This window comes from Primulina eburnea, chromosome 12 (assembly GCF_022965805.1).
Source record: "Primulina eburnea isolate SZY01 chromosome 12, ASM2296580v1, whole genome shotgun sequence".
Lineage (NCBI taxonomy): Eukaryota > Viridiplantae > Streptophyta > Magnoliopsida > Lamiales > Gesneriaceae > Primulina > Primulina eburnea.
In genome coordinates this window covers 17,107,871-17,130,574 of record NC_133112.1, presented here as the reverse complement: position 1 = coordinate 17,130,574, position 22,704 = coordinate 17,107,871, and the positions used below count along the sequence as shown (strand labels likewise).

Here is a 22,704-nt window from a genome sequence, read left to right as displayed (position 1 = left end):
CCGTGTAGATTCTTTCGACTCAAAGGCCTACGAGCAGTACGAGCGACAAACTTACGCCCAGGTTTTGATAAATGGCAAGAAGATGATTGCGGGATGGGGCAACGGCAACGTTCAGAACATGAAAAACACCGGAAATACTGTAAGGATAGTCAATCAGATAATGGGCAACAAGAGGAGACGCGAGTACATAGTGAAAGTACAGAGAGGAGTCCTTTGGTAACAAGTAACAACAACAGAACCAATACAGGAAACGAGAATTCCGGGGCGGCATTGGAAGGAAAAGTAACCAAGATATTGAGAAGAGTAGTACCAACAGATGTTCAACAATTCAGACAGTCACCGATTCACTCGATGAATGAGAAGGAAGACGAAATGCAGACCAATTTGGGAGGAAATACAGAAAACTTATCAGAACACCAGGCCTCCAAGAAGTTTTACATCAGAAGAACAAAAGGAAACAAGAACATAATAACCGAAGATAAAGGTGTTGAAGATTTCCTGGGAGATGCTGTTGGCCGTACGCTGGAGGATCATGAACTACATGACATTGAAGCGGATGACAGTAATGAGTTCGATGACGATCTGCAGCAGAAGGAGTGTTATTTCTCGGACTCCGACAGTCATGTCTCATTCAAAAAAGAGGCATCAGTTAAAGGTGTGGAGGAGGAAACATTGCTGCAGGGACTTTTCTCACCGTCGAAGGAAAACACGATTAACAATGAGCAAATTCCACGCGTTAACGAGTCACCCAATGTAGGAAAGGTACTGACTGGTAATCCAAATCCTTCCTTGAACCATTCTATTTCACTTCATTGTTTATTACATCCTTCTGCCACAGTCTTGGGGTTGTCTAGTGGTGAATTAGGTGGGGTGGGGGGAGGGGGGGCAGGAATTGACTTGGAATTGTCGGGTAACGAGAGAGATAAATCATCACGGGCTACTACACAACAAAAAACTGGTATTATGGATCAAAGTGGAGTAAGAGATAAAGAGGGAAGTTGTGGGGATGAGGAGAAGAAGTCAACATGAAGTTTAAAAAGAGAGTTAGGCAGGTTGAAGTGGGGATTAAATTATGAGAGAGCAACAACAACAAGGGGTGCTATAATTTTGTTATGAAAATATGCACCTGGAATATAAGAGGAGGAGGGGCGGCAAAAAGGAGAGATCTTGTGAGGGCAGTAATTCGCAAGGAAAAACCGGACTTGGTGGTTATATTGGAAACTAAGAAAGAGTTGATTGACAGAAGATTTGTGGCTAGTTTGTGGAAATCAAGATTTGTTGAGTGGATTTACTTGCCATCAGTTGGGAGTTCGGGGGGGATACTTGTTATGTGGGATCCAAGGGTGGTGGTGGTGAGTGACAATCTGATAGGGAATCATTCGGTCTCAGTTCAAATCAATGGGAGCGAAGATCAAAATTGGTGGTTTTCTGCTATCTATGGACCGGTACGCCCGAGAGAAAGAGAAATGTTGTGGGATGAACTAGCAGGTTTAAGTTCTATTTGTGGGCCAAATTGGTGCTTGGGAGGAGACTTCAACGTCGTCCGAAATTCAGGAGAAAAACTTAATAGCAACTCACTGAATGCTAGTATGATGTGCTTCGACAGCTTGATAGAGGAGTTGGGCCTTCACGACCCACCCTATTCAGCGAAGTATACATGGTCAAATCTGAGGGCAGATCCAATTTGCTGTCGACTAGACAGATATCTTTTCTCCGAGGGATGGAGGGACATGTTTCAAACGTATAGGCAGAAGGTGTTACCAAGAACAACATCGGATCATTGTCCGGTGGTACTTGACACTAGTAAGGTGCGGTGGGGTCCAACTCCGTTCAGATTTGAGAATGCTTGGCTTTCGCACCACTCGTTTAGAGATCTGGTGAAGATGTGGTGGGGTAATCAGGAAAGTCAAGGATGGGAGGGGTATAAGTTCATGCTTAAGTTGAAAGGAATAAAAAATGAGGCAACGAAGTGGAATCGTGAGGTGTTTGGGGATGTGGGTGTTAGGTTGACTGAATTGACTTCGAGGATAAAGAGACTGGATGAATTAGAGTCCGATCAACAGTGGTCGACAGACTTACACGAAGAGAGGAAGAAAGTGAGGTGTGAATTAGAAACAGTGTCATTACTCAAAAATCGAATGGATCAACAGAGATCGAAAATCAAATGGTTACAGGAAGGTGATCAAAATTCAAGTTTTTTCCACTCACTTTTGACTAACCGAAGGAACAAGTCCACGATAGAAAGAATAATGATGGAGGATGGCACTATGATCACTGAGGAGAGGCAGATTGAGGAACATATTCTTGGATTCTATAAGAATCTTTACCGAAAAGCAGAAGGGATAAGGAGCGGGGTGATCGAAGGAGTTGATTGGTGTCCTATCGAGACGACGGAGGCACAAGAACTGGAGAATTTATTCTCAGAGGATGAGATTAGAAAAGTAGTGTTTGACTGTGATGGTGAGAAAGCACCGGGCCCCGATGGTTTCACAATGGCTTTTTTCAAACATAATTGGGAAACAGTTAAGGAAGACTTGATGAGAGTGTTTGAGGAATTCCATGAGAGTGGGGTGGTGAATGGTATCACAAACGAAACATATATTTGCCTCATCCCCAAGAAACAAGAGTCGATTAGAGTTACGGATTTCAGGCCGATCAGTCTAATAACGAGTTTATACAAGATCGTGTCGAAAGTGTTGACTACCAGACTTAAAAAAGCCTTGGATTAGAACTATAATGGAGACACAGTGTGCTTTTATTAAAGGGAGACAGATTCTGGATTGTTGTCTAATTGCGAATGAGGTGGTAGAGGATTACCGAAGGAAAAAGAAAAAAGGATGGATTCTCAAGGTAGACTTGGAAAAAGCGTATGACAATGTTGACTGGAGATTTCTTGATTTAGTTTTGAATAGAAAGGGATTTGGGAGAAGATGGAGGAGGTGGATTAGGGGATGTGTTTCGAGTGTGTCTTTCTCGGTCTTTATTAATGGAAGGCCGAGGGGAAAATTCAAGGGGGAACGTGGACTTCGACAGGGAGATCCTTTATCCCCCTTTTTGTTTAATTTGGTTGTTGATGTTTTGGGGAGAATGGTTGACAAGCAAAGGGATTGAATGAGGTAAAAGGACTCGAAGTTGGGAGCAGGAAAGTGGAGATCTCACATTTACAGTTTGCGGATGATACTTTATTTATGGTCCAGTCGAAGATGCATGTGAACGCACTAGTGGATATATTAAATCAATTCGGGCTTCATTCAGGTTTGAAAATCAATTTGGAAAAAACAATGGTTATGGGTATTAACTATCCGGATGATGAAGTTGCTGCTTTGGCACAAGAGATTGGATGTAAAAAAGAAATTTTGCCAATACAGTACCTAGGGGTTCCTTTGGGTGGTAACCCGACGAAGATTGAATTTTGGGAACCGGTTTTATCAAAAATGGCAAGGAAATTGGCTTCATGGAAAAAGAGCTACCTTTCGAGAGGTGGAAGATTGGTTTTGATACAATCAGTGTTCAGCTCGCTGTCTTCTTATTACATGTCATTGTTTAAAGTGCCGAGAAGGGTGGAAAGAATGACGGAAAAGCTGATGAGGGATTTCTTGTGGGATGGGGCAGATGGGGAGACGCATTGTCATATTGTCGGTTGGAAACAGGTTACTATGCCTAAGGACAGAGGTGGATTGGGTGTGGGGAATATAGCGTTCAGAAATAGAGCTTTGTTGGGGAAGTGGTGGTGGCGAGGATCCTTGGAACGAGATGCTTTATGGAAGAAAGTGATTATAAGCATTTATGGTATGCAACAGAATGGATGGGATGCAGGAGTTGGCAAGGATAACAACTTTTAAGAGCCCGTGGAAATTTATCTCTCGAATTTACCCCACTTTTATTCCTTTGGTGAGGGCGGTAATCAGAGAGGGTAATATGTTGCGATTCTGGGAAGATGTTTGGGAGGGGGGAGAGTCATTTGCCGAGAGATTTCCTTCTCTTTATAGGGTTTGCACTAGTCCACATAAATCGGTTATCAGCTTTTTGGCCACACATTCTGAGGGAACAAATAGTACATTACACTGGGATATTCGGTTTAGGAGAAATTTGAATGAGGTCGAAGTGGGCGAATTAACTAACTTATTAGGGGTCCTACATTTGACTAGACTAGAGAGGGGTGTGGAGGATTTTAGGGTATGGCTGGGTGATAGCACGGGACTCTTCTCTGTACAATCTTTTTATAATTCTTTCTTCCCTATCATATCATTTCCTTACTTCCCATGTTTCACCCGAATCTGGAAAGTACCGATCCCTCAGAAAGTGCGTGTTTTCGCGTGGACTGTTGCTCTGGGGAAACTACCCACGTGCGATTCCATCCAAAGAAGGTGGCCATTATGTTTGCTGTGTCCGAATTGGTGTGCCTTATGCCAGAAACATGAAGAAAACCAAGACCACTTGCTTGTGCATTGCTCTTTTGCGAGAGAAATTTGGACAAAAGTGTTGCTACACATGGGATTTCAGTGGGTAGTTCCGAGGAATGCGGCGGAATTGATCATAATGGAGCTGGGAGATTTCACTAACAGAAGATTAATGACATTCCTACCTCTAGTCATACACTGCACGCTATGGTCCATATGGCTGGAGAGAAACAAAAGAATATTTCAAGACAAAGCAGCCGGCACAGAGGAGGTCTGGGAAAAGATAAGGTTCACGGTTGTCAGCTGGACAATAACTGTCAAGGAATTTAGGCATTTATCTATTTCTGATATAAGTAGGGAATGGAAGTATGTTTGGGCATGATCGAAAGCGCTTAATGCTTATGATAATATGCACTTAGTCGAAATGCGGATTTCTTATCCGCCATCTTTGTAAAACTTCATTTAGTATTAATAATATTTAGTCTCTTATCAAAAAAAAAAAATAATTGAGTACTTGTACCAATTTTGATTTTTAAACTTTAATGTATTTGGTGATAGAATAGATGTTATTAGTGGGATAGTACAATATTTATGCATTTCAAATCTAAAAATTTTGCAGAACCATTGAGGACGTTGGATCTGGGCATACTGAATTAGGTAGAGGTGAACAAGGTCATAATGCTGAAATATCTCCTGCTGAGAATGTAAAGTAAAATTTGTTTGAAACTTGCCTTTTTTCTGGCATTCTTTGTTTCTGGGCATTGTGTTATATATATATTCCATTGCATGTTTGTACTCCATGAGAGATACTTTTTTTACCATGCTTTTGTGAACCTCGTTTGGTATTTCAGGAAATCAAAACAGGGTTGCTATCATCTGAATGTGCGGGAATCAGCATGTCTTCTGGGACCAATATAGCTAATGTTCCTCACTCTGAGGAAAGAGCAGATAGCCTGGAGGAAGATATGATTTCAGATTATGTTCCCACATTTGCTATTCACGAGAAATCACCGTTACAACCCAGTATAAATAGTGTGATAGACAGTCATGAGGTACCACTTTCTGATTTTGGGGAACTTAAGAAATCCAACCTGGATCACCAGCCTGAAATGTTGATCAATGGTGAATTTGAACGGCTCGAGTCGACAAAGAAAAAAGTAGTTGCTAGAAGTGTTCAAGGAAAAGTCAATTCGGTCAATACAGAGCAGGACACACTAAATTTTGGCCAAAAGAGCCAAGAGTATAGTCCTCGGAAGGTGATTTGATATTTTTATGGATTCTCTTTGCTGTATGTCTATCTTGACATGGAATTTTAAGGACATTTTTTAGGATATTGAGTCAGTCTTTTGATGTAAGTCTATCTTGACATGGAATGTTGAGGACATTTTTTAGGATATTGAGTCAATATTACTGATGGTGGAATAATCTGTCTTGACATATGAATAATCTTTTATTTGAGGGGAATATTATAATGACTGATCAAACCTCTCACTTTATTTTATTTCTCAACAGAGCCTTCACGACATAAATCTATAGTTGTGTTATGCATCGGTGTATCTGGTCATTTGAAATGTTGGTTATTCTTTTTTTTTTTTTTGAGGAATGTTGGTTATTCTTGTACCTGCATTAGGTTGTTTTAATTTTTGTTCCATGGTTGTTCAATTGCACATAACGATTCTACTTACAATGTCCAATAGAAATGTGTGAGTGAGCCACTGTGGCTTGTGTAGTTCCAATACATGTGAACCCAGGAAAGCATAAGTAGAAAATATTATCCTACCTTGTGGCAGTCATTGGCTTCCATAATTTATAGTATTTTTTGCTTGTTTACATTGAAATTGCATTAGTCAACGTATTAAAAGTTAAAGGTTTATATGCTACTGTGCTGCAATTTAATTAGAGTGCCAAGTTTTCCCACCAGCTGATGCAATCCAGAAAAATGATGCAGAATTGACCAAAAACTGAAATCATCTATGTCATTCTGATCCTTTAAGTTATTAGAAAGAACAAGAGTAACTAGTTTTTTCATTGATTATAGCTTAATTACTTCATCCACCATTTCACTTTGCCGGGTTCCTCATCCATTTAATTGCTAAATATTCTTATTCAGTTCATTTATCTTCTACAATACTCACAGACTGCATCTCCCTGTTGGATCGTTACTTTGTATCTTTTTATTGGACGGGAATTTTATGCTAATGTGTACTATCAGTCTATCATTTAATATCCTGACATTGATGGCTGTTGGTTACTGACCGTGAAGGTTGAGAACTCATCAGTAATCTCAGGAGGAAATGAGCTGAGTAGATTCAGTGACACTCCTGGTGATGCTTCTTTGGATGACTTATTTCATCCATCAGAGAACTTTGAGGACCGGGGAGCTGAAGCCTCTACGTCTGCATCCTCATCACATGTTAAACGAGGCTATGCAGTCTCTGACAGTGGGAAGAATGATCTGGCCACCAAGTTAAGGGATACAATTGCCCAAAAACAAATGGAAAATGAATCAGCACAGGAAAATGGTGGTGATCTACTGCGTCTAATGATGGGTGTTTTGAAGGAAGATGTAATTGACATTGATTCTCTGGTACAACATACATATTGTACTGGATTTCTTATGTTTTCAGATATAAGTGCCTAAATGTTGTTTATTCATACTTGCTTTGTAGGGATATGAAGATAAATTACCTGCAGAAAATCTTTTTCACCTTCAGGTATTTGTTATTAATATTGCTTGATGTTTCCATGTTATTTTCTCATTTTTGTTTACTCTATGGGTTTTTTTCTTCCTAAAGTGGAAGTCTGTCTTATGGATTTTGGTATGATTGCTTCAGTTGGATTTGGCTGACTAATTTGCCGACTTTTTTCATGTTTATCCATGTAATTGTGTTTCAGACTTGAGATATGTGGATAATGATCAGATTGATTAAATTGGATTTAATTTATGAATTGTGATTCAACATTGTGGCATCATCCCTTTATTTCTATATTTTATTCTTCCAAAATAAGTACATAACTGATTAGCTTGTAGAATGCGATAATGTTTCTTTGTTGCAGGCTGTTGAATTTAGCAAACTAGTGTCATCATTGAGACCAGATGAACCAGAAGATGTGATTGTATCTGTTTGTCAGAAGTTGAACACTTTTTTTCGTCAACGGCCTGAACAGAAAATAGTATTCATCACGCAGCATGGTTTTCTTCCTCTAATGGAACTCCTAGAGGTTCCCAGACCTCGTGTATGTGATGTGCAAGAAAATGAGTTCATTTTCCCATTCCCTGATAGATGCAGCTGATAATGCCTTTGTAAATTTCAGGTCATATGTTCAGTGCTTCAAGTTCTGAACCAAATAATCAAAGACAACACTGATTTTCAGGAGAATGCGTGTCTAGTTGGGTTTGTAAGTATTTTGAATGCCTTGTTAGTCTCTGCCTCCCTTAGGGTTTTGAATCATGTAGACAAATGGTGTAATGAAGAGACAGATGGATGTGGTTAAAAGTTAATGGAAGTTGGTTATGGAATACGACAAACGTGTGTGTGTTATACGCACTGAACATCCCCAAAAGGGGAAGTTCAACAGAGCATGAAAATTTTGTAATTCAAATTTTCCAAGGAAATTTATCTTTACACACAAAACTGTGATAAATGCATGCCGTTTGTTGGAAAATGGTTATTTTGCTCATAGTCTCCCAACTTCATCTGTTGACTAAATATGAGAAAAACAAAGCAAGCATCAATTCCTCTTGAATTAATTAAGCAAGTAGGGTCTTTGACCAAGTTTTATACCAATGTAACACACATATTCAGAAGGTGAATGCAGTCGCCATTATGAACTAATTTACATGCTGGAGTTGCCGATGTAACTAACAATTAAGCCTTAATGTATCGATCCTGTCAGGTTCTCAAAGTTTTCTTCAAAATCGATTCGCTTAATTTTCAAACTCATATTTTGCTGCCACCTTGGCAAAAGCAGAGAACATTTTTTGCAGGAAAAAAACTCATTTTCAAGCTCATATTTTTGCAGGAAAAAAGCTGACTCTCCGGCTCCGCTGCTTTAAATAGGCTTAACAATGTAGCTATTTCATTACTTAAAGGCATAGTTGCATTTTTAATCTGTTGACCGTAAATAACATATATATCTGTGACAGAGTAATATTATACTGTGAAATATCTTCATTAGCTAAATCAATTGAGTGAATTAGAATATTTTTTGTGAATCTTACTTATCAATTGGTTATTTTTTAGATTCCTGTTGTGATGGGTTTTGCTGTGCCTGATCGTCCTCGAGAAGTTCGCATGGAAGCAGCATACTTTCTGCAGCAACTATGTCAATCGAGGTTGGTTTGTTCATTTACTTTGTTGAATTTTCCCCAAAATCCTTCTTTTATCACCAAAATCCTTCTTCTGAGCATATGCTAAAATCTTTGTTTTCTCCAGTTCTTTGACGCTTAAGATGTTTATTGCTTGTCGTGGTATACCCATCCTGGTGGGCTTTTTGGAGGCCGATTATGCAAAATATAGGTTTGTAATGGAAGCCCTTGTGTGTGTTGTAGATTTTGAAAGCTTGGAATTAAAAAATGTTTACATACCTAGTCAATATAATTTTATTCCAAAATCACCGACTCTCTGGCTCCCTAATAGCGAGTAAACATTACGGGACTCAGATTCTGAAAAGTTCCATATATACTCATAATGGGTTGTATTTTATCTGTTTACCCATTAACACATTCCTATTTCTTCACATGCAGAGAAATGGTTCACATGGCTATTGATGGTATGTGGCAGGTTTTCAAGCTTCAGAAGTCCACCTCTAGAAATGATTTCTGTCGTATAGCTGGAAAGAACGGGATATTACTCAGGCTTATTAACACTCTGTATAGTTTGAATGAGGCAACACGTCTAGCTGCTATATCTAGTGGAGGTGGACTTCCTCCAGATGGTTTAGCTTCAAGACCGAGATCTGGTCCTCTGGATTCTAGCAATCCTTCCTTTGTGCAGATGGATCCACCATATCATGGGATCGACCATCCTGATCACTTTAAAGTTAAGCAGGGAGATTATGTATCACAAATTGGAGCACAAGAACCTTCACGAGCTTCAATATCGCATTCGCCTGATTCAAAAATTTTAGCTCCAGATATTGAGAAACCTAGATCAAATATTGCTACTATGGAGGCCTCAGGTGCTTTTAAGGTGCCAGATTCTGAAAGAGGGTCTGCACCTGTAATGAGAGATCACTTTCCAGCCATTTCAAGAGATCGGGAAAATGTAGATCGGTGGAAGAATGACTCTTCCAGAGCTGAAGTTGATGTAAAGCTGCAAAGAGGTGCAAATGCAGTAAGTAGAATGTCCACGGATAGTGCCCCAAAATCTTTTGAAGCAGCATCTAATGGGTTGTCTGTTACCGCTGCTAACCAGCAAGAAAATGTTCGACCCCTTTTGAGTTTATTGGACAAGGAACCTCCATCTCGCCACTTTTCAGGTCAGCTAGAGTATGTGCGGCATCTCTCGGGTATGGAGAAACACGAAAGCATACTGCCGCTATTACATGCATCTAACGACAAGAAGACAAATGGACTTGATTTTTTGATGGCTGAATTTGCAGGTGATTATTAGGATAATTGCATTCTGAAACATTTGATATTATTACCATGCCTTTCTCTTCATGAATTTTTACTTACTTTTATTGATCTTGAAGTTAAACGCCAAAGCCATATGGTTTTTTTTTTAAATTTTTGCCAGAGGTTTCTGGACGTGGAAGGGAAAATTCTAATGCTGATTCACTGCCAAGAAGTTCGCCAAAAGCTGCAAATAAGAAGTTAGGATCTTTATCATCTAATGTAGGAAATGCTACCACTCTGGGCCTTGCATCCCATGCAGCATCTGGTGTGCTGTCTGGTTCTGGAGTATTGAATGCTAGACCAGGGAGTGCTACATCATCTGGGTTACTTTCTCATATGGTATCTCCATGGAATGTTGATGTTGCCCGGGAATATCTTGAAAAGGTGGCAGACCTTCTACTTGAGTTTGCCACAGCAGATACTGCTGTCAAATCTTACATGTGCAGCCAAAGTTTGCTTAGTCGTCTTTTTCAGATGTTCAATAAGATAGAACCCCCAATTCTGCTAAAGGTACTTTGAAAGGCTCTGATTGTAAAATTGCACTTGATCTTCCATCCGGTCTAATTTTCTCTTAATTTTGTGACTTTAGTTGTTGAAGTGTATTAATCATCTGTCAACCGATCCACACTGCTTGGAACATCTTCAGCGAGCAGAGGCAATCAAATATTTAATCCCAAACCTCGATCTCAATGAAGGCGCTCTTGTGTCACAAATACATCACGAGGTTAGATTTTTGTCTTCTATTTACAATTTGCAAAATTCAGTATCAGAACAAGAGTACTTCGATGAAGGGGAACGGGGCTGTTATTTGGAAGATGCACTTTTTTCTTTTTATGTTGTTGAAGATTGATATGAAGTAATTAAGCATCATGTGTCGTGCTATTGAATAACATGGTGGTTCCTCAATAAGCAACTTTTTTGTTGTAGTAATTGAATTAGAAACTGAGTCAAGGAACAACTGCAGATGCATCTTTAGGAGATATGCTTACTCGTGAAGAAAGTGATTTTTTTTTTTTTTTATAGAAGATACAATTCCTGGACTGTCTACTTAGACGGGTTAATTTATTATTAAAAGATAAGATTCGTAACGTATTCTGTCAACAATGTGAAATTTGTTTGAAATACAATTTATATTTTGTTCTCTTGCCTAAAATTGAATATGCCAATTATCCATAACTGAATATGTAACCTAACAAGTTTCCTTTTGCTGAAGGTACTTAATGCACTATTTAACCTCTGTAAAATTAACAAGAGGAGACAAGAGCAGGCGGCAGAAAATGGAATCATTCCACATATAATGCAATTTATTATGATAGATTCGCCTTTGAAACAGTATGCGTTACCTCTTTTATGTGATATGGCCCATGCTTCACGGAATTCAAGGGAGCAATTACGGGCTCATGGAGGATTGGATGTGTACTTGAGCCTTCTTGAAGACGAGCTCTGGTCTGTGACTGCCTTAGATTCAATTGCCATATGCTTGGCCCATGACAATGAAAACAGGAAAGTGGAACAAGCTTTACTCAAAAAGGATGCTGTGCAGCAACTAGTCAAATTCTTCCAGTGCTGTCCGGAGCAGCACTTCTTGCACATGCTGGAACCATTCTTGAAAATGATCACGTACTGGTTTCTACTTCAAACATTCTCTATTTACCTTCTATATTTCTTATATGCACTTCTCATCATGCATCTCATTTATGTTTTTATTGTCAGGCTCTGCTTATTAAATTATTGATCACTTCTCTTTCTTTTAACTGATTTGTAAGAATTAGTTTTAGCCTACTTTAAATAGCAGCAGGTTATAGAATAGATAGTAATGAATACCATTTGTCATTGATATATGAATAGTACGGCATGCCTTGGGCACCCTCATTTATGCTTGTGTGGGGGCTGCACCTCCAGAAATCACGCTTGAAGCTCTCATCTTACCAACGAGCCAACAGCAGCTGACTGTTGGTCACGATTACTCAGGATGTCATTGCTGGTTCAAAGAGTATAAAATAAAATAATAAGTTTAAAATGAATTGCGTGAGGAGGGCCTCTTTTACCTATTGAGCGCCTTACATTTTTCTGGAATATCTGAACTGCTTGCAGGCTTATGTATTTTTCTAGATTCTTCTTTAATAGTAGGAGCAATATTCTCCATTTTCCAAAATTTTGGCGAAGTAACTTGATTCCAATTTATTGTTTTGGGAATCATAATGTTACTTTTATTAATATCGGTTATAAAGAGTGTAGTCTCACATCTTTTTGAACTAATTTGAATAGTATTAATTCTAAAATTAGAAATTGTAGAATTTTCATAACTTTATAACAAATTTTGTATAATAAAACAACATTTTCTGTATCATCTATCATGTCGAAGCCTTCAGTTTTTATATTTAAGGTGAGAGCTTTCATGATATTTGGATCAGAAAGAGATATCGGAAAATTGGGAAAACGGCTAAAATTTATTGGACCTTCACATAATGAGGACTCTATTATTCCTAACAAAGGATCTTCAAATTTGTTATGCCTTTGATCACGTACAATAATCAAGGCAGAAGTATTTAAACCTAATCGTGTAAGAGGTTTTAAACCTACTTGAATCATACCTAGATGCATAAATTTATCAAGGTTGTAAATGGCGGGAGGCGGTGGCGGGGCGGTTGGTCACCGCCTACCGCCTCGGCCGCCTAGGCGTTGGATTTTTTAAAGTAATTTTTTATAGATAATCATGCAATATAATCATTTTTATGTAAAATATGTGCAATTAAATAATGTTTAAGCACAAAATATAATATCATTAATAAAGATTCATCATCATATTAATGTTATTATGCTAACGAAGTACTATAATTTTTTTTACCAAAAAACTAAATTTAAATTTTCAAAGTTTCAATCAATTATCCATCATTAGACCAAGTAGTAGATTAAACATAACTAATCTTCCAAATCATCTACATATGCACTATCTACTACATCCATGATCCTCTCATCATCGGACTCAATCAACATTTTCTTCATTCTCCTCCTCCGATGTTTCTAAATCTTCATTAAATTCTCTAATGGGGATGTTCCTTGCACTCCTCCTTGGATGTAGCACTTCATCCGCTCCCGAGTCCTCCACAACCATTCTCCAAGTAAGACCTTTAAATAGTCCTAATATTTAAAATTAGTTGACTTTGACTTGGTTTTTAAAATTGTTGACTAAGTTTTAAAAATTGTTGACTAGGTTTTTAAAATTGTTGACTAGTGCCTCGCCCGCCTCGACCGCCTGTTCGCCGCCTCGACCTGCTTACTCGTCGCCTCGACCCCCCTCGACACCCCTCGACCCGCCTCGACACCCGCCTCATGCATAGGCGGTGCGGTCGAAGGCCGTGGTGCCTAGGCGGCCGCCTCGACCACCATTTAGAACACTGAAATTTATAAGATTGCTTGTGAATATTAACAAGTCTTTGAGATAATAAACTAAATGAGTCATATCCGCCTTTTAGAGGAATCGCTTCTTCAATAGTTTTGATGATGTAATCAGATTTAAAATTAAATCCATTAGATCTGTAAATCTTCATATTAGAAGATACTGGTAATTTCCAGTTTTGAATATGTTTCTCGAAATCTTCAGAAATAATTACTTCTTTATTCTTAGTTTTACTATTTGAAGATTTATTCTTGGTAAAAGATCGTATTATTTTATACATTTAAGAATTAAGTAGATACTGTCAAGGATTTACCCCTTACCTTACCCTTTGGCTTTACAAGCTTTACGGAACCCGATTTAAGGATTTCTCTTGGGTAGAGCTACTATCTTCTTTAATAAGATAAAAGAATATGATATATTACAAGAATAAAACTTTATTGAAGTATTTCTTCAAGATTTGTAGCTCTGATACCACTACTACTACAAAAGGGCAAGGCTTTTACAACAAGCAACCTTAATGAAGGTTTAAAATAAAAATTAATCTTCAAATCTTCAGCTTTAAGCAGCGAGTTGTGAACACTGCTTCTCGTATGCCTTGAAGGTCAGTTTAAATATTTCTAAATGTGGATGTATAAACCACTGTTTGTAAATAGGATAGATTTCTGGATCTTTTAATCGATTTTCAAGACTCTCAATTTGAGTTTTTATTAATTTAATTTTGTTTTTTAATATTAAAAGATAATTTGCAAATGACATGATATAATCGAAAGGTGGATCATAAATATAATTATAAGACATACTTACATGATCTTGCAGAAATATGAGAATGGAAAGCTAGAGAGAATTCTTCGAAATATTAGACTTTGTATTAAGAAAGAGAAAGTAATATTTTCGGTTTGTGGATCACAAAGGGAATCCACTCCTTAAATAGAGGAAAAAAAGTACAATCATATACTGTAGTACTATTACTAATGTTAGGATCGGAAAAGAGTATAGAGGGGGGTGGCTTTCAAATTTTCTCGTGCAAAAGTGTGATTTCAACCGTTTTTAAGTGGTTGAAATTGTCTTCTCAAACGGTTAAGAATGTGAACCACTATTAAGTACGGAAAACGGTTCACAATCTTTGATGCAACTTAAAACACAATATCAGGCTAAAACAATGAATAGAGACTAGACAGATAAATGATTGCGAAAAGTAAAGTGACATAGGTTTGTTATGGATGTTCGGAGAATGAATACTCCTACGTCACCCCTTCTTCCTCTTTAGGAAGATTCCACTAAAAGACTTTAACTTTACAAACTTCTTGCAACAGCCCGGTCCAATCAGGGCTTATCACACTGTCTGTATTGGAACTCTTAGTGATCACTTTACACTTCTGGATATTGAAGAACACTCAGTTCACCGATATCAAAAACTGAATCAAATAACCAAAGGGTTAAAGATATGAATAAATGGTTTTGATTTAGTAGCACGAAAATGATCCTTAGATGATCAGATAAATTTCTCTTGAGTGCGTGCTGATTGAGCGATGAAATATGTGAACTTTTTAAGAGCGCTCTGAGATCTTTTGAAGAGCAAGCGAGTTGTAATAATGCAGCTGAGAATCTCTTACTATCTGCTTGCAAACTCTACCGTTAATATACACGATTACATTAACGGTCGGAAAGGACAGAACAACGTTAACCTGATCCTCTGTACAGACGTGTTGCTTTCGATATGTTGAGCATTAAATGATCTTTGATAAACGCATTTAATGTTCCTTTTGCACAACATCGTTCTGAAACGCTTTTCTTGAGGAGTTCCTTTTAAGGAAACTGTTTTGAGTAACAGAACTTTAGGTGTATACTTGGTCTTCTTTTTCTAGGAAAGATAATTAAATGTAGATCAATCTTGGAACTGATGTAAGAGATTATTGACTTCAAAGCGGTGTGAAAGTATTTAAGCCTGTCAGAGAATGTCTTTGAGTAATAACTAGTTGTCTTTAATGACTGGTTCTGATAACGGTCTGAAGCGAGCGGTTGAAAATGCTTTGAGCTTTGATCAGTTAGCTAAGCGGTTGAACTGCTGCATATCTGATATACGAACCGCACCTGAATACTTGTTTTTGTCATACACCAAAATCCTAAGGAATTAACAATTTCCCCCTTTTTTGGTGATGACAAAACTTAGCTTTTACTTTGATCCACTGCTTTTTGCCTCATCTCCCTTTTCTTTTAACTTGTGGAATTCCTTCATGACCGATATTTCAGCAGCTTGAATAGCCTGTTGACGCTTTTTTTCCCCCTTTTTGACATCACCATGTACGAGGAAAGTTGTGATTTCTGCAAGCTGAGCACCTTGGGCATCGAGGCGTTGTTCTAAATTTGTCTGAAGACTGGTCATTCGCTCCGATAGGCCAAGGCACATGTTAATATGCTTAGCGTTGTGTTGAGCTTGCTTGATCGAGAAACCCGTTTCTATGGTGGCGATATCTTTTTGGAGAGCCAACTTGACTGATCGAAGGTCTTCTTGAAAATCAAGTTGCTTTTGAGTCAGAGCCAACTTGACTGATCGAAGGTCTTCTTGAAAATCAAGTTGCTTTTGAGTGAGAGCCAAAATTGATTGATCCATAGTGCTCAACTTAGTCAAAAGTAGTTGATGACGATTTGTTTCTAAATCTTTTTCTTCTTCTTCTTCTTCAAATTGACCTTCTTCTGATAGTGATTTGTCTTTGAGAAGAATCTGTTCAGAGGAAGAGCGTTTCTCAGCAATATTTGATTGTTCAGGCTCATGAAGTCCAGTAGTGATGTCCTCAATGATTTGATCAATACCATCAGTGAAAGTTGAGGTTTTAGTGCTGGCAACAATTTGTTGATCAGGTTTTGTTGAAGAAGGACTTGTCGAAGGAGATTGATCAGGGAGTGAAGTTGTGATCAGCTCGGTGTCCTGTACTTCTTTTGGAGAGGTCAACAATTGTTCTTGAATAATTGTTGAATTATTTTTGGTGGGAGAGCTTGGTGGATAAACTGTTTGACCCTGAAAATTGACAACATGATCAAAATCGAATAAAAACTTCTCTGCCTCATCAGTAGAGACAATTTAAGCAGCTGAAACATCAGGCTAAGACATCTGGGTAGACATTTCCATGACAGAGACAATTGAAGACTTAGATGGAATATTGGTGTCAATCAAATGGCTCTGTAATTCAGCGCTTAATAAGTCTTCAGACATGGGTTTTTCCGAGTGAGGTACAGTCGTTTCTTCATTACTCGTTTCTTCATTACTCGGTTGAGCTGTCATTGAAAGTACTGGTGAAGATGGTTTTGAACCGGGAGACTTAGATGAAGAACTCTTTTTGGAAGGGATGGTTCGAAACTGTTCGAAACTCAATTCTTCATCAGTTTGCATCACATAGTCAAACTTGCCCTGTTCTGTAGTAGTTGGAAGATTTAAATTTTTATGCATCTGAGCGACTCTCATAGCAAGTCCCAAAGCTTCCATCTCAAGTTGAGATATTACCGCAAAATCATCCATGGCACAATTTTGCCTTTTCAGCTGAAAAATGATTTGGAGAGTGCTTTCCTTCATTTGAAGTTCCAGAAAGTCTCGTCGATGAAGGGCGGTTTGAATATCAGCCGTTTCTGCCCAATCCAAAATGGACCGCTCAAGTTTAGCGGCTGTTTTTATTTTTCCAGACTTAAGTAGTGAATCAAAAGTTACAGCCGTCTGGTACTGAACCCATGTATCAAACATCTTGATCTTTTTCTGAACAGCTTCATTTACACGCTCGCTTGCGAGTACAATAGCTGTTTACCTTTATCTGAAGATAGAATGATTGGAATTCCAGAATAAGATGACTGAATTTGTGGTTCTGCAATTTTAATTCCCTTCAGTTTAGTGATAGCAGTTGCAGGAATTGGGGCAGGAACCAATGGTGCCGACAGATGCTTGACCAGCTTGATCTTAGCTTGTTGGTTGGTTCTTTTTTTCTTAAAGACCTGAGCAACTGGAACGTTATCTGTGGATTCTTCATCAGAGCGCTGGTCTTTAGCACCAGCTTCCTTTTAGTTGCCTTGGCGGTCGAACCGATTTTTGATGATTTCTTTTGTTTCACAAACTCTTCCCCGGCTTCTGTCTTGATTGAGACGAATACTTCATCTGTTGGCTGGTTCTTTTTGATAAATTTTTTAACTGATACCCAGGTGAAGAGCTTAGTTTTGCCAACTTCAATCATGTCAACCGGTTGTACCCCAGCATCAATCAGCATATGGCAAATCTGTACCGCAAAACCTTGCAATTGATTTTCTTTGTTGATCATGGCCACCAAAATTCTGAAGAGAACATCAGACCAGTTTACTCGTAATTCAGATGAGATAGTGGCCATTACAAAGAATTTCTCCAAGGTGATTATATCATAGGCCCCAGCCTTGGCAAAGAGTCCTTTTGCCACAATGTCTGCGTTAAATCGCGCTTTGGGCATGTTGGGTGAGAGATAGGAGACTTTGTGAGTGAGAAATTTCTTCGCCAAAGATCGATATTTCCTATGGGTAGTTTAGAGAAGTCAGTGATGCCATCAGTGGGTAGGCTAAACAATTCAGCAAACATCTTCTGTGTGAAGGTGAGGTTTTTGTTTTGAACAGAACAAATGATTTCTTCGTTCTTCATGTGGGTAGAGTCAAAGAACTCTTTCAATAATGTATCGGAGTAACTGTAGCTGCAACCCAGAAATGCTCGAAGCCTCGATTGTTCGAATGTCCAGAACATATGTGTGATTGATAAAGCCAGGTGGTTGTTCTCCATGAACTTCCTCATTCAACAAACCATTCAAGAAAGCAGATTAACATCCATTTGATATACTTTGAAATCTTAAATGCTGCAAATGCTAAAAATATTCTAATGGCCTCTAGCCTGGCCACATGTGCAAAAGATTCGTCAAAGTCTATACCTTCTTCTTGTCTATAACCCTGAGCTACTAGTCTAGCCTTGTTTCTAATAATTAAACCACTTTCATCCATCTTGTTTCTGAATACCCATCTAGTTCCAATTATATGAGTGTTATTTGGCTGATGAACTAAATGCCAGACTTTACTCCTTTCAAACTGATTAAGTTCCTCCTGCATGGCTTCTATCCAATTTATGTCAAGTAGTGCATCATCGATTTTCTTAGGTTCTATCTGAGAGACAAATGCAACATGCAAAAATTCATTTATCATTTGATTTCTTGTTCTAAGAGTAGCAGTAGGGTTACCGATGACCAGCTCAAGTGGATGATCCTTTCTCCACTGGAGACATGGTTCATATGGATTTAGCTTGGTTGGTTGAATGATTTCTTCTTTTTGTTCCAAAGCTCCTTCTTCATTTTGTACATTTTGCGGTTGCTGGTTGTCTTCCGGTTTGTTCACTTGTTGAGTTTGTTCTTGAGCGGTTGGATTTTCTTTTGATATGCTTCCACATGTTTTTCTTAGATCTACCTCGTCCTCACTGCTTGCTTCAAGGTTAGTAGCATCAAAATTATTTATCAAATCATGTATGCTGCTATTGCTATTGTCATGACATATAGATGACTCATCAAAGACAATATGTATGGATTCTTCAACAGTGAGAGTTCTTTGGTTGTAAGCTCTATATGCTTTGCTTACTGCTGAATAGCCTAAGAATATACCATTATCAACTTTTACATCAAATGCAGTAAGATGTGTTTTACCATTAATATGAATGAAACACTTACAACCGAATATGCGAAAGTACCTAACATCAGGCTGTTTACCGGTCCATATTTCATATGGAGTCTTCTCATGATTTTTATTAATCATGGACCTGTTTTGAGTGTAACAGGCTGTGTTGATGGCTTCAGCTCAGAACCTTTGTGAGATACCAGATTCAGCTAGCATGGTTCTAGCTGCCTCCTTCAGAGTGCGTTTTCTCCTTTCAGCTACTCCATTCTGTTGTGGAGATCTTGCTGCTGACAGTTCATGTTTTATGCCATGATCTTCAAGATAGGATGATAAGAATTGGTTTAGAAATTCAGTTCCTCTGTCACTCCTGATTCTGTCAATTGCCTTGCTTTTCTCATTCTGAAGCCTTTTGAGCAACTTGATTAGTTGATCTGCGGTTTGATCTTTGAAGCTCAAGAATATCACCCATGTAAATCTGGAGAAGTCATCAATTACGACAAGAGTATATTTCTTTCCCCTTAAGCTTATCACCGGTATTGGTTCGAATAAGTCCATATGAAGAAGTTCCAAGCATCTAGTTGATGAGTTTCTTCCTCTATTTTTGAATGTTGAACGGACCTGTTTACCTAATTGACATGCATTGCAAACTCTATCTTTGGCAAAATCAATGTTAGGCAAACGCCGCAAACCAGACACAAGATTAAGTCTACTGATAGTAGCAATGGATTTAAAATTGAGATCATTAAGACGCTTATGCCAAAGCCAATTTTTATTTCCATTTAAGGCAACAAAACAAGTAGGTACGCTAAGACAATCATCATTCCATTTGACTTTGTATGTATTTTGCTCTCTATGTCCAGTTAAAATGATATTACCAGTTGTGGTTCTCACAGTGCATAAGAGTTTTTGAAATTCTACGATATAACCACTGTCGCACAGTTGGCTTATACTTATCAGATTATAACAAAGATTTTCTACTAGAAGTACATCCTTAATAATAATTTTGCCGTGGATAATCTTATCCACACTTGAATCATCCTGAAGGATTTTTCCTAATGTGACCTAAAATAGTTGCTGTTGTGTGGGTAATCAAGTGATGTATGCAGTGCTTGTGCAGCATGCTGTTTCAACCGTTTGTCGTTGTCACTCAATCGATACCTCTTTTGAACAGGTTGGCTGTTGTGGTAATGGTTTGGTCTAGTTTTTGAATGATTTCCATTTGAACCTGGCTTTCTGCTGGCCCAATTTGAACCGTTGTAAGCTGTTGTAATAGGCCTGCGTCTGAGTCATGATCTGTTGGTTTTAGCATTCGCAATTTCGACGTATCCTAAGCCACATCGCCTTCTGTTATTTTCAGGATTTGCATTTTGAGTGCCTTGATCTTCAGTCTTATCATGTTTATATACCGTGCTAGATCTGACAAATTTAATTGGTTTTAAACTGTCTTTCTCTAGTAGCGGTTGAGTTGATACTCCGGAAGTACTGCATTCATTAATGCTATAACCTATTCCGGTTCTGTCTCCGGCTGGTTTCTGCATTTCATGCATCTTGTTAAGAGAAACAGAGGACTTGTTCCAAGTGTTGATTGTATTAATCAATCGTTTGTTTTCTTTCAAAGTAGCATGGAACAATCTTCGCAGATCATCGTTCTCAGCCGTTAGCAGACTTAACTTCACTTTCAAACCGTTAACCTCTTTCTGCTGCGAACAGCTAGAGACAGTTAACTTGTTTTCCAAGTTTTGTTTTTCTGTTGTGGCTTCATTGAACTGCTGTGATAGCCTCTTAAACTCATTTACCATGTCGTGAAGTGCGGTGACAAGATCTTCTCGTGTGAATTCATCAGAATTAAAATCAAATACCACTTCATCAGTAAATTCTTGATCTTCTTTGGCCATGAGACACTCTACTTTCTCATCTTCGCTTTCACTTGAAGATTCTTCAGAAATAGATTTTTCTGATTCTCAATCAGCCCATTTGCCTTTATCTTCTTCTGCAACTAGGACTCGCTGATTCTTCTTTTTGATGAATCTTTTGTTGTCTTTAAATCGTCTTCTATCACTTGACTTCTTTTCGTCTTTCTTTGGCCTGTTGCATTCTGCAATAAAGTGTCTTTTCTTTCCATAGTTAAAACAAGTTTGACCATCATCAGTATGGTCCTTGTTGAAGTGAGATTTATTCATCTGTGATTGATTTTTACACATGAATTTATTGAATTTTTTAACAAATAAAGACATGGCTTCATTGCTTAATTGCTCGGCCGATTTCTTACTTGAGGACTCTTCGACCGGAAGAGTCACCATAGTAGCTGGCAGTGCCTTCGTCTGCTGAGAGGTTGATGGATCTTCTTCAGTTCGTATACCAAGCTCGAACTCATATGCTTTAAGGTCAGCAAAGAGATCGTGAAGCTCCAGTTTGTTCAAATCTTTGGATTCTCGCATTGCAATAGTCTTCACGTCCCATTCTCTGGGAAGAGCTCACATAAACTTTAGAGCAATTTCTCGGTTAGAATAATCTTTTCCTAATGAAATGACTTCGATGATGATGCCACTGAACCGTTCGTCGAATTCTGCTAGAGTTTCTCCTAGCTTCATTTTTGCATTGTCAAACTTTTGAATAGCTACCGTCAACTTGTTTTCTTTCGTTTGATCATTGCCTTCACATAATTGAGTAAGCTTTTCCCATATCTCCTTGGCAGTAGTGCACGTCTTGATCTTGGCGAACATGTTTTTGTCCAAGGTTTTGTAGAGGATATCTTTTGCAACGTTATCCAGATTTGCTTTCTTCTTATCCTCAGCAGTCCATTCGGGTATGTGCTTTTCTACCATCCGAGGAGCACCTTCGATGGTAGCAGCAGCTGTGTTTACTTTCAGGATTTTCATCGGCCCATCAGTGATAATGTACCACATATCATCATCTTGGGCTGCTAGATGTGCCTGCATACGAATCTTCCAATCATCATAATCTTCTTTAGAGAACATAAGAATTTTATTGAGATGCCATAAGTGTTCAAAGATATTTGTGTTTGAGAGAAACCCCGCTCTGATACCAATTGTTACGGTCGGAAAAGAGTTTAGAGGGGGTGAATGAACTCTTTCAAATTTTCTTGTGTAAGAGTGTGATTTCATCCGTTTTTAAGTGGTTGAAATTGTCTTCTCAAACGGTTGAGAATGTAAACCACTATTAAGTGTGGAAAATGGTTCACAATCTTTGATGCAACTTAAAACACAATATCAGGCTAAAACAATGAATAGAGACTAGACAGATAAATTATGGATGTTCGGAGAATGAATACTCCTACGTCACCCTTTCTTTCTCCTTAGGAAGGATTCCACTAAAAGACTTTGGATTTACAAACTTCTTGCAACAGCCCGGTCCAATCAGGGATTATCACACTGCCTGTATTGGAACTCTTAGTGATCACTTTACACTTCTGAATATTTAAGAACACTCAGTACACCAGATATCAAAAACTGAATCAAATAACCAATTGGTTAAAGATATGAATATATGGTTTTGATTTAGTAGCACGAAAATGATCCTTAGATGATCAGATAAATTTCTCTTGAGTGCCAGCTGATTGAGCGATGGAATATGTGAACTTTTTAAGAGCGCTCTGAGATCTTTTTGAA

The 22,704-nt window shown here is 38.3% G+C and overlaps 1 protein-coding gene across 3 annotated transcripts in view; it reads left to right on the top strand.

Annotated features, from left to right (window-relative positions):
* LOC140807681 (MAP3K epsilon protein kinase 1-like) overlaps positions 1-22,704 on the top strand; it is a 41,459-nt gene that overhangs the window by 5,230 nt on the left and 13,525 nt on the right. For 2 of the 3 annotated variants that reach the window (XM_073164631.1, XM_073164633.1), the window contains 12 exons: positions 5,020-5,104; positions 5,252-5,656; positions 6,664-6,987; positions 7,070-7,114; positions 7,458-7,637; positions 7,716-7,799; positions 8,645-8,736; positions 8,837-8,920; positions 9,148-10,004; positions 10,142-10,530; positions 10,610-10,744; positions 11,234-11,640. In XM_073164631.1, coding sequence (XP_073020732.1) covers positions 5,020-5,104; positions 5,252-5,656; positions 6,664-6,987; positions 7,070-7,114; positions 7,458-7,637; positions 7,716-7,799; positions 8,645-8,736; positions 8,837-8,920; positions 9,148-10,004; positions 10,142-10,530; positions 10,610-10,744; positions 11,234-11,640 — 3,087 coding nt within the window. The remainder of the gene's footprint in view (positions 1-5,019; positions 5,105-5,251; positions 5,657-6,663; positions 6,988-7,069; positions 7,115-7,457; positions 7,638-7,715; positions 7,800-8,644; positions 8,737-8,836; positions 8,921-9,147; positions 10,005-10,141; positions 10,531-10,609; positions 10,745-11,233; positions 11,641-22,704) is intronic. The other variant, XM_073164632.1, reaches the window with a different exon arrangement.